This window comes from Oryctolagus cuniculus, chromosome 10 (genome assembly GCF_964237555.1).
Source record: "Oryctolagus cuniculus chromosome 10, mOryCun1.1, whole genome shotgun sequence".
NCBI classification, from domain to species: domain Eukaryota; kingdom Metazoa; phylum Chordata; class Mammalia; order Lagomorpha; family Leporidae; genus Oryctolagus; species Oryctolagus cuniculus.
Genome location: NC_091441.1, coordinates 15,982,905 through 15,994,751, shown reverse-complemented (window position 1 = coordinate 15,994,751; position 11,847 = coordinate 15,982,905). Strand labels below are relative to the sequence as shown.

Below are 11,847 nucleotides of genomic sequence, written 5' to 3'. Positions count from 1 at the left end.
GCAGATGGCACTTTTCAAGGAGTGTAATGGAAATTTGCATGTAGAGTGTTAAATCTCTTGCTTGCAGCACTTTTTAAAGTTACACTCCTATTTGTTTCACAGAATAAGCAAAATTTTAAAATACTGAACAACTAGGAAGTCACCCGGCCATCCGACTCCGAAGGGTTTAGTCCCTGTGCGTCCGCAGCTGGCGTTCTCTCCTCCTTGCAAATGTTAAAGAAATCCAGATGCTATTGCATTTTACCTGCGTAAAGTAGCTAGGCGCTGGTTGGGAGTCAGGGAATCTCCAGTCTAATATTCCCACCAGAAAAAAGTGCTCTGAAAAAAGTATGAGTAAAAGGCTCAGTTCAGCACTGACCTCAAACTGTCAGCTTTCACTCGCATTGGCCTTGGAAATTTTGTCAGACCTTGCTTAGGAAGAAAAGTCTCGAGTTGGGAGTGCATACACTCGGCATTTTTGAAGGAAGAGCTGGTTTGATAGCTTTAGGTTGAAGTCCAAGCACAAACTTGACGACTCTGTGCAAGGAATTGAACTTGCCCTTCCGGAGCGGCACGAGTGCGGCGGGTGCCTTCCGAGGAGCATGCCTGTTTGCTGTCTTGTGGTTTGCGACGCGAGTCTTGTGAGCGGTCACTTAGCAGTTCTGTCTTTCCCGTTTTAGGCACTTACAGACTGAGATACGCACCTCCCCTCCCCCCTCCTAATGATACGTTGGATTCTGCAGACTGAACCGAGTAAAGCTTCCTACTTAATACCCTCGAGTGTGGGAAGTCAGGGGTGTGGAGGGGAGGAAAGGAAAGGTATTTGTTTCTTTGTCTATACATTTCCTAGATTTCTATGCAGTTGGGGATTTTCCTTTCTCTTGTACCAATGTCCAAAACGAGCGGACGCCGTGCCCTGAGCCTGTGGTTTCGTGGCTCACGGCGGGCAGCCTCCAGACATGCAGCCACGCGGTCAGAGGGAGGACGTGGACGCGGGCTCTTTTATTACACTGAATACTTGCTGTGTGCAATGTTTACTGAATCTTTAAAACTGTGTATTTGACTTTTTTTTTACAACACTGGTGACAGTCATATGGTTTCGAAAAAAAAGAAACTTTGCTTCTTCCCCAGCTTTTTCACTTTGACCCTGAACTACACGTTTCTCCCCTCCCCTCCCCTCACGCTGCCTGCTGCCCAGGAGTCCCCGGCAGTGTCCCCGGCTCCCACTTTATAAACGCTCTGCTACAAACAAGGGCAAAGGTTCCACCTTCATCGATGGGACAAATCAAATTCCCCAAACCGTGTGTATATATGCAACGAACAGCATCCCGTAAATGCATACATGCAGCAACACAAATGAAAATAAGTGGAAGAGGAAGAAAAACCATATGAAGCGAAAAGATAGGACATATGAAATAGACAAAAAGCTTTTTCTTAAAAAAAAAAAAAGGAATAAAAAAAGCAACCCTTTTTACTTCCATCGTCCCTCCCTAGCCTGTTGCTTCAGAGAGAGCCAAGTGAACACTGGCGCGAGTCTGGTCTCCGTGTGCTTGTGTGTGTAGTGAAGTCGGCAGCCAATCGTACTTGTCGCCTACCACCAAGTCATGCTCGCAGACACTACTCAAGTAAAGATTTCTTCTTTTCCTACACCAACTGTTACAGTGTTAACGTTGTGTTCCAAATGTGTGTGGTTTATCGCAATCCGAACAGCGCTGTGGGTCTCTACAAAAAGTCAGGGATTTGTTCCCTAACCTGTCTCTTGTAGCAAAGTCACTTTTATAACAGTTTACCACTCTGCTTGATCATAATGTGAAAGACTGAATTCTGAGTGTGTGAAGATGGTATTAATCATGTCAGTGTCATGTCACTAAGTTTAATGCTGCTGTTTAAAAACAAACTTTTTTTAAAAGCCAATCTATGTACTAAATTGCTTCCAGGTAATTTTTGATTTCCTGAAGTGCACTGAGGTTATCTGGAAGATGGGGTGTATTTTTGGTGACTGCTGCATTCCACAGCGATGAACAAGCACGCGGTAGAGTCCTAGCTTAGGGGTTAGGGGTTTTGTTTTCCCGTTCAGTAGAGAGCAGAAATGCTAGACCCTTGTTGTGTGGAGTAACCTTGGTATGCAGCAGAGGAACTCAAGTATCTGGTCTGGGTTCAGAAGCCTAACAGATCGCTAGACAAAAGCAAAAACTTGAAAAAGAAGCTTAATTGAATGCTTCCTAAGTAGCATTTATATTTATAGCACCAATGTACAGTTTGAAACTTTCAGGGGTGGGGATCATGGGGAAGGGGGGGGTGTGACGGGGTAGATGAAAGCTTTAATTTAGAAAGAAAAAGTTTGAGTAAAGGAAATTATTTTGAGTAAATATATTTTATTTGATCTGGGTATTTTTGGACCACATTAAATTAATTGTTAAGCTGCAGTTGAGTTGTTAGTGAGAGTGCTGATAAGCCACGTATGGGGCGCGTTGTGAATCACCTGCCGGTTGTACTTTATGGAGCTTATTTTATGATTTAAAATACTGTACTGTACACAGGAGGTGTGTCACCTCCTCCTTATTTGTATGTTTACCATATACTTTGATATTTGAAATGTTATGTACTGGAAAGGCCACTTATATTTCTAGAACAGATTGGATTTTATGCAACCTTTTTTCCTTGAATTAACAGCAATAAAAAAAATGAAAAACAGCTTAAGAATCGTGCCTTATTGCAAATCTTGTGAAAGATAGGGTGTGCTATATGGTGGTTAAGGTCAGCGGTGAATCCCAGTTACCCACTCGGGGTTCCTCAGTGTTCCCCAAAATGACCTCGCTGGGTAGGTTGTCTGGGGGACTGCCGGGAGGAGGGGCCTGCACTTCTGCGTGTACCGAGCACGTACCAGGCCCCAAGACTTAGGGCGGTGAGCAGTAGAGGCCTCGGCAGCCGCTGCTGCAGGTGCGGAGGGCCGGACGGATGGCCTTAACCTTGATACTAGGCCGTCAGCGTCAGCCAGCCGGCGATCCTGGTGTTCCGATTCCATTGCTTCTCTCTTCTGTTGTGTCCTGAGCGATGCTGTGAAACGGTAACTGACAAGACACGCCCCCACAGTGCGTGTTGGTCGGGAGCCCGCCTCCGGGGTAACCTTGCGTCTTGCCTGCCCCTTCTCGGTCTCCCAGCGCATCAAGGTCGCCGCTGTTCTGTCTTCACACATCTCACAGCCGCCACAGCGCACAGCCTGTGTCTGCGTCTCCTGGGCCAGGCGGCCTGCAGCCGACCGTGCAGGGCTGGCCCTGCCCTCTGGCGTTGCGGTCCCGAGGTTCCCCGCCGGGGGTTTCCCTGCGGCTCTGCATCTGGCACGCCATTCTCATGAAGAAGTTGTCGATCTACGCAGTTTTCAATGCGCGTTTTCATGAACTTCTTGCGGCCCCCGTAATGGACAGTAGTTTTCTGTACTCTGTCAACGAGCAGTTGACTGCTTCCTCATCTTGTCAGGGCTACTAAGAACAGTTTTGTGCTGGTCTTCTGGTTGTGGATCCGAGTTCTCAGGGTATAATCCCGGATTGGGGATGTGCAAATCATTTGCAAGATTTGCCATGTCGTATGTAGCAAGGATTCACTGTTGGTTGCAAGATGTCTGCCTGGGTACCGACACTGGGGGGGTGAGGGGGGAGGGGGGGGAAGAAAGCCCTGGGTCATGGATACGGGCAGGGTGATGGTCTCTGGTATGTGGGGCAGGGGAGCGACAGCAGAGGTGTGGGGTTGCTGGCGGGGAGGGGAGACACGCACGCCCCCACTCGGGAGTGAAGGTGGCGGGCACATTCACTCGGTGTAGGTAAGGCAGGTAAAGTGTCAGGCGGAGGAAGTGGTGGGGATGGTACGTATGAGAGGGGGTGCGAGCTGTAGAGAGGAGGACAGATTGGATGACACGTGGGGACATGGGAGAGTTGAGGAGAGCGCCTGGGGGTTTCAGAGGCGGGTTAGGAGGCAGCGGGCCTGGACCAAGGTGCTGGCAGCACTGGCTTGGCTATTGGGTGTATAGGGTATGGGGGGAGGCAGACGCAGGCGGACCTGGAGGGGTTGATGAAGGGAAGGGTACTTGGGGTGCGGCGGGAGGAGTGTGGGAAGGGCTGAGGCAGAGGACGCCCTGGTGCCCGCGGAGTTCGGCTTTGGTGACAGGAAGCCCTGTGGGGGGTTGAGCGCTGTGTAAAAGGGGAAAGAAGTGGGAGGAGGGGGGGTTATGGTGAAGGGAAGAGAAGAGGGAGGATAGGATAGGGGAAATGGTTAGAGAGAAAGAGGGGAGTATGGGGAAGAAGGGTGATATAGCAGAGCCGCTTGAAAGAGGTGCTAGCAGTGCGCAGAGATGGCTGCACCATGCGATGGAGGAGATAATGGATGGGAAGGGGAAAGAAAGGAGGATAGTAAGAGGTATAGGGTTGATAAGTTTGTTAGGAGCCTTTTTTCCAGTGGCACACTGGTCCCAGAGCTTGCTGCGGCTGAGGCAGGAGCCGCGTGGAGGGAGCCACGCTGTGGCACAGTTCCCCGAGAACCCTTCCGCCGCTCCATCTCGAGGTAGAGGGCAGTGCTGCCCCTGCCCGCCCAGCCTCCCTCCCTGGAGGGCTTGGCTGTTTTCAGACAGGAGTTTGGAGGTATGGGGGCACGGAGTGAGGCACACGGGTCACTGCCGACTGGGTCGTCCTCTGCGGGTGTCGCCGGGGCCCTTGCAGAAAGGGCGTGTCGTTTGCCGGGAGCATGCGCGTGCTCACTTTGGATTCCTGATGGTCATCCTAATGTTAAAGTCTGACGTCCTCGTCACTGCCTAGGGCGCAGTGCCGCACCTGTGCACGCACAAATAGCTTCCCTTGGCCGCAGCTCAGAACTTCCGGATTCTTTTTTTTTTTTTTTTGACAGGCAGAGTGGACAGTGAGAGAGAGAGACAGAAAGGTCTTCCTTTGCCGTTGGTTCACCCTCCAATGGCCGCCGCTGCAGCCGGCGCACCTCCTCCGATGTGGAGGAGCCAGGATCCAGGTGCTTTTCCTGGTCTCCCATGTGGGTGCAGGGCCCAAGCACCTGGGCCATCCTCCACTGCACTCCCTGGCCATAGCAGAGAGCTGGCCTGGAAGAGGGGCAACGGGGACAGAATCCGGCGCCCCGACCGGGACTAGAACCCGGTGTGCCGGCGCCGCTAGGCAGAGGATTAGCCTATTGAGCCACGGCGCCGGCAAATGAACTTCCGGATTCTTAAGCGCTGTGCTCGTTGGACAGACAGATGCCCTCTGTCGGAACGTGGTGCACGCAGACCTGTGTCACGCCTGGGAGCCTTTAGGCCTGCTCTTTCCCATCCTAGAGCTGAGCATGTGACACGCGTGGGGGCCTCAGACCCGTCCCACAATCACCAGGGACCCTGAATCCCAAGATCCTGTTTAGCTCCTGGAACCTGGGGCGTGGCGGGGTTGGTGGGGGCGGGCGTTGAGCGGGGTGGGGGTTCTTCACTCTTTTTCCTCTTGCCGCTCTCACCTGCTCTCTGTAGAGGGCAGAGCCAGCCTTGCCCCAGAAGAAATCGCTCCTTGGGAAGCAGTGCCACCTGGTGGGGGACGAGGGCAGTGCAAGCAAGCAGATGTAACTTCCGGCTGGCCTAGTGTAGGGACACTGACCGGAAGCCTGTGCCCGGTGCTTTCAAAGGCTGCAGGCCGCCGCCGCCTCCAGCACCGGGATCTGTGCGCGCCCCGACGGCCCTCACGGGCTCCTGTCCACGAACGGGCTGGGATCTTCCTCCCCGCTCCCCAGGTCAGGAACGGGGGTTTGGAGCCGTGACGTGCTGCGGACACCCCCTTCCTGTCCCCAGTCAGCATCTCCACGCTGAGCTAAACGCAGCGGCTTTGGAAAACTGTCCAAATAAAGCGAAGGGAACCCACGGATGTCCCGACCACGCGGCCTCTGGATTTCCACGGGAGGCCGGGCCCGGCCACGCGCCGGCGGCGGGCGGCCTCTGTCGTGTGCCTCCTTGCGGTTGGTGGCCACGGGATGGCAAAGCCGCCGCAGTAGGAAAGCGCCGTCTAGCCCGGTTGTAGACACGGGCCTCGGTGCGGGCCTGGCCGGAGGCTGAAACACAGATGGCTGGGCTTGCTCCCTGTGTGAGAAGCACGAGGAGAGGACGGGAGCTGCGACGTGGACCCAGACGCTGCCCCAGGCCGCCCCGTCGCCCAGACACAGCCGCAGAGCACGCGAGTAAAGACGAGGGCAGCCAAGCAGCCCCCGCAGGGAAACCGCGGCCGCCCACCCCCAGGGCCCTGCTGAGCGCCAAGGACGCCAGCAGGTTGCCCGGCGGTCGCTGGAGTGCAGCCCCAGGCACAGGCCCCAGCACCTGCCCACGTACGCGCCGGCGCCTCGGGCTGACGGGCGGTGTAGACTGGCTGCAGGGCTTCCATGTGGCCTCGTGCACACAGCGCTGTAACGTGGCGCGCAGTGGACTCTGACTGGGGGGGTTGTGTGCCCACTGGAGACCAGACGCAGCTCAAGCGTCGGCCTCACCACAGCCCGGTGAGGCAGGGGAGGGGCTGGGCGCCATTTTGCAGGCAGGGAAATCGAGGCACAGGGACTGAATTCGTGTCCACGAGCCAAGAGCGACCGAGCGGCGGCGAGCCTGGCGGGGTGGCCGCAGGGGCGCTGCTGCACGGCTCCTTCGCGTCCGGCACCAGCCGCCAGCGCTGTGTGCCTTCAACCCCACCGTCTCACTGCCCTCTTCAGACCCTTTCTCTCACCCGAGGGCTGGCGAATGCCGTCTCCCAAGTTCCGCCCAGTTCCACAATCCTGCGGCTCGAAGCTTGCTTTGTCGCTTTGTGCAGTTTCTCAAGGTGGCTACTCCTTACCCTTACGCTTCATTTTGGTTTGATCTCAAGTCCTTCTTTGGTGCGGTCGGGAACCTACACCCCACCTGTCACACACCCTGGCTGTGGGATGGGGGCGTCTCCAGGTGCTGGAGGAAGAGCAGAGAAAAGGCTCGGCTCTCAGGCCATCCGGCCACTAGGTGGCAGCATAAACATGGCCAGCGCTGAGCGGGGCCACGCCCCTCCCGCAAAGTTCCTAGGCTTTTCCCCAGTGGGATCCATGAAGTTTTCGTTTTCTGGGACTGAGACAAATAAAAAAAAAAAAAAAAAAAAAAAAAAAACAGCCCTAATGCCCTAATGACACAGGCAGGGAAAGCGCAAGATTCAAATTTCGGTGTCTACAAGTAAAGTTTGGGGAACCTACTTATCATTTACATATCATCTGTAGCACAGTGGAATGGTCAATGGTCACAACAGACGTGGCCCTCAACTCCTACTGTACAGACTCCAAGGAGCGCGTGGCCTCCCTGTGTATACCGCACCTGCTCTTGCAGTTACCGTCAAGGCCCTAAGCTCTGTCCTGCTGCCCCACGAGTAGGAATTTGCCACCTCCTGGCCATGCCCTTTTCTTCGCACCTGGCAGTGGTACTTGCCTACATTCAGTCACTCGGCTCAGTCTGGGGCACACGCAACTCCCACAAAGCAGCAGGTCTTGGGATCGCAGAGCGGGGAGCCGAATTCCGCCTGTGCAGAAGTGGGGAAAGACGGTCCGAGGACAGACACATCTTGGTCAGGCCACGAAGGGAGATGGCAAAGGAAACATCACCAAAGCTGCATTTCAGAAAGGCCACCAGCGGGTTTGGGAGGAGGGCGATGAAGGGGTCCTTAGTTGAGGCAGGGAGCCAGGAGGAGCAGCAGGTGGGAAGGGAACACAAGCTGCTGCAGGGGCGGACTTGGCAGTTAGAGTGACATCTGGCAAAGCCAGTCTTTCTCAGTCTGGCCGCTGGGCCACCTGAAGGGTGTAAGTAGAACAGACTCCTCAACCATTCCTCCTGCCAGACACATTCACCTAGGATGGAGTTTGCAGAGAGAGCCGAGCGGTCCATCAGATTGGGAATGAAAATTCAGAGATGTCGGAAAAGATCACGGGAATGCGCCCCGGGGCGGCGCTGCGGTGCAGCTAAGCCTCCGCCTGCCCTGCGGCGCTGGCATCCCACGTGGACACCCGTTCTTGTCCCGGCTGCTCCTTTTCCAAATCAGCTCTGCTATGGCCCAGGAAAGCGGCAGAAGATGGCCCAAGTGCTAGAGCCCCTGCACCCACGTGGGAGGCCCGGAAGAAGCTCCTGACTCTTGGCTTTGGATCGGCTCAACTCCAGCCTTTATGGCCATTTGGGGAGGGAACCAGCAGATGGAAGACCTTTGTCTCTGCCTCTCAAATCTATTAAAAAAGAGAGAACCTGCCCTGAAGAGCAGAGACCTCGCCAGTGAAGTGCTGCTGCCAACACGTGCAGTGGAGAGAAAGAATCGTCACATGAGGTCATGACCGGCGACCAGGAAGACAGTCACAGGGGAGAAAGGGCGGGCAGGAGATGCCAGACAGACGGGCCTAAGGCTGGCGAGAGAGAGTGGCATCGCAGCGGTCAGTGGGAAGGCGGAGGAGGGGACCGATGGCTTCCTCTTTCTCTCAGTGGGATGCAGGGCCGGAGGACTGGGGGCCAAGGTGTGGAACTGCTGCGTGGATCAGAAAGGGCCGCGAGCACAACTCCCAGCACCCGAGGTCAACAGAGGGTGGAACCACGTGTGAGGTGTGGCCAGCCGCACAGCCTGGTTTAGGGGTTGCTTCATTTCCATTCGATGGAGGAGGCAGAGCAGAGAAAGAGGGCCCCATGCATTGCTTGCCGAGACGCTGTGCCGACTTTGCCGCCCTCACTGGTTCAGCTTCCTCTTGGGGACTTTCTTTTCTGCCCCTCTCCCAACAAGCCCACTTCTGGTCCTCCTGCCAGGCCGTGTGTCTCGGCAAAGGGTCCCCACCATGCTGCCCACAGTCAGAAGCTGCATCCTGTACGCCCGCTCCCGGCCACGACACCGGGCCTCAGCTTGTGGCACAGCGAGTTGAGCCTCTGCCTGCAACACTGGCATCCCCTACCAGATTGCTGGTTCAAGTCCTGGCTGCTCCCTGTCTGGTCCAGATCCACTCTAATGAGCCTGCAAATGCAGTGGCAGATGACGCAAGCGCCTGGGCCCCACGTGGGAGGCCTGGATGAAGGTCCAGGCTCCTGGCTTTGGCCTGGCCCAGCCCTAGCTGTGGCGGTCATTTGGGTGACTGGACCAGTGAATGGAAGATCTAACTCTGCCTCCCGAGTCAGCTGTTAGAAAGTCATCCATTAACAGGAGATATTACAGTTCTACAGTAGCCTCAGTCCAGTAGTTGGATGTTGGGATAGCAATGCAGTATGCAGGTGGGTGCTGTGGGAGACTGAACCGTGCACCCCAGCATATCCGTCTGTGGGAGACTGAACCGTGCACCCCAGCATATCCGTCTGTGGGAGACTGAACCGTGCACCCCAGCATATCCGTCTGTGGGAGACTCAACCGTGCACGCCAGCATATCCGTCTGTGGGAGACTGAACCGTGCACCCCAGCATATCCGTCTGTGGGAGACTGAACCGTGCACCCCAGCATATCCGTCCAGTGGCAATTTGGAGAGGAGTATTCAGGGAACCTTGTGGACACGGGAATAGCTCAGGAAACTGTTCTTCTGTAAGTTAATTTTACATCTAAAGGAAATTACAATAGTGAAGTAAATGGGAAGCCAACACGGCTTCTCAGAGGGCCTGAGCTGGGGTGAGGGAAGACCTGGCGCCCCCTGCTTCCAGAGACCACCTGTGTAGGACGTCACGCTCCGTCTTCCTGTGTGAGCCCTTCCCCCAGGAGACGCACCTGTGTAATAACGGCCTTGGTGCACAGTGCACGGCCGTCCCGTCTCTTCCCACGAGTGTCGCCAACACCCTCCAGCAGCCCAAGCACCCATTTCTGAATAATAAAGCCTTCAGATTGCGTGGCTCCCGCGTGCTTGCGTACAATAAACGTGTCTGCCTTTTCTCCGGTTAACCTGTCCATTTTCAGTTGATTTCATTGACTCAAATACCAAACCACTGGCAGCTTGGGGTGAGGCAAGTTCGGTGTGGGCTGGGTTTGAATGCCAAGGTTGCCTCGGAAGAGCTGCCCAGAGTCTGCACTCCCTCTCCCATGCAGGTGAAGGCAGTGGCGGCACCCACAGATGGGTGAAGGTTAACATGACATTTACATGTTGCACCCGCATGCAGGGAGCACCGACGTGTTGTACTTCCATTAAGAACGTCATCTACTGCCCTACTTTAGAACCGGTCAGCATTAGCAAGGCCTCCCAACTGATGTGCCAACCTTGATACTTCAGTAGGAAAATCCATGGTTACATTAGGGTTCACCCTGCTGTACAGCTGAAATGTGTAATGACACGGCCCAGATCAGTGTCCTACAGAAGAGTTTCATTGCCTAAAAACCCACCTGTTCCTCCCTCCCACCTCCATGGCAAACACTTTTTTTTGTCTCCATGGTGTTACCTTTTCCAGCATGTCATGTACAGATTCCCCTCAACTTAGGATGGTTCCATCTATGGTAAACCCACTGCAAGCCAAGAACATCTTAAAATGCACTCCATACACACAGCCCACTGAACGTCACAGCGATCCCTGGCCAACCCAGCACTGGGCGGAGAGGACCGAACTGCACATTGCTAGCCCATCAAGAGCCACGTTCTAAATTCCAAGTATGGGTTCTGCTTAAGGTACATCCCTTTCCTGCCGCCATGAGGCAGGAAAACCAGTAACTCAAGCAACCCCAAGCTGGGGACCAGGTGTAGTTGGAATCATACAATGTGTAGCCTCCTCCAGTTTCTCTCAACAGTATGCTTTTAAGACTCCCCCATGTCTTTTCATAGCTTGATCGTTTATTTCTTCTGGCCGAATACTATTCCATTACATGGGTGTACCCATTGCTGTATCCATTCACCTACTGAAGAGCATCTTGACAAAACTTCAAAGCAACGAACTATGAATGAAGCAGTTATGAATATTCATAGGTAGGTTTTGGAGTAGACAGAAGTTTAACTCCTTTGGGTAAATAGCAAGCAGTGCAATTGCTGGACTGACCAGCAAGAGTCTGTGTCGTTTTGTAAGAAACTAGCTAAGGGGGGCCACTGGGTTAAGCGCTCACCTGTGATGCCAGCATCCCATTTTGGACCCTTGTTTGAGTCCCAGCTGCTCCACTTCTGATCCAACTCTGCTCCCGCACCGAGAGAGCAGCAATGATGGCCCAAGTGCCTGGGTCTCTGACTCCCACGTGGGAGACCCGGATGGAGTTCCAGGCTCATGGTTCCAGGCATTGGAGCCATTTGGGGAGTGAACCAGTGGATGGGAAGATCTGTCACTCTTACTCTGCCTTTCAAATAAATAAAAATGTGAAAAAAAAATCTGTCCTCTGAAGTGGCCGAGTGCTGCACACATTCCCACCAGCAGTGGCTGAGTTCCTGCTGCCGCCCGTCCTCGGCAGCCTTTGGGGGTTTCGGCACCTGTTAGGTGCGTGGTGCCATTGCGCTGTGTCTTCATTTGGGACTCCCTGATGAGCTGTGACGTTGAACTCACCTCTTCTCATGTGTGTCAGCCATCTTCTCCGATGAGGGCTCCAGTTCTCGGGCTGTTTTCTTACTGTTGAGTTTTAAGAATTCTTAGCCCATTTTGGATACCAGTCCTTTGTCGGATGTGTATTTCACAAATTTTCTCCCAGTCTGTGGTTTGCCTCCTCATTCTCTCAAGCTTTGTTCTCATATGGCATTGAGACAGAAACATGGGGCTACCAAGGGACAGAAGCCAGCCAAGAGGGTGTCCTTTTTTCTTAACCCGTCTCCAGGGGTACTCATGCATTCAGCAATGCACAGGAAGTGGGGTACCCCCTGGAGGCCGAGTCTGCAGCCAGAGCTGCGTGGCTGGGTCATCAGAGGCTGCCGCATCCCGGGAGGGCC

The 11,847-nt window shown here is 54.4% G+C and overlaps 1 protein-coding gene across 2 annotated transcripts in view; it reads left to right on the top strand.

The window, feature by feature from the left end:
• Nucleotides 1–2,673, top strand: part of ZCCHC2 (zinc finger CCHC-type containing 2) — a 61,509-nt gene extending 58,836 nt beyond the window's left edge. For both annotated transcript variants that reach the window (XM_070050075.1, XM_070050074.1), the window contains one exon: nucleotides 660–2,673. In XM_070050075.1, coding sequence (XP_069906176.1) covers nucleotides 660–727 — 68 coding nt within the window. In that variant the 3' untranslated portion in view covers nucleotides 728–2,673. The remainder of the gene's footprint in view (nucleotides 1–659) is intronic.
• Nucleotides 2,674–11,847: the final 9,174 nt, after the last annotated feature.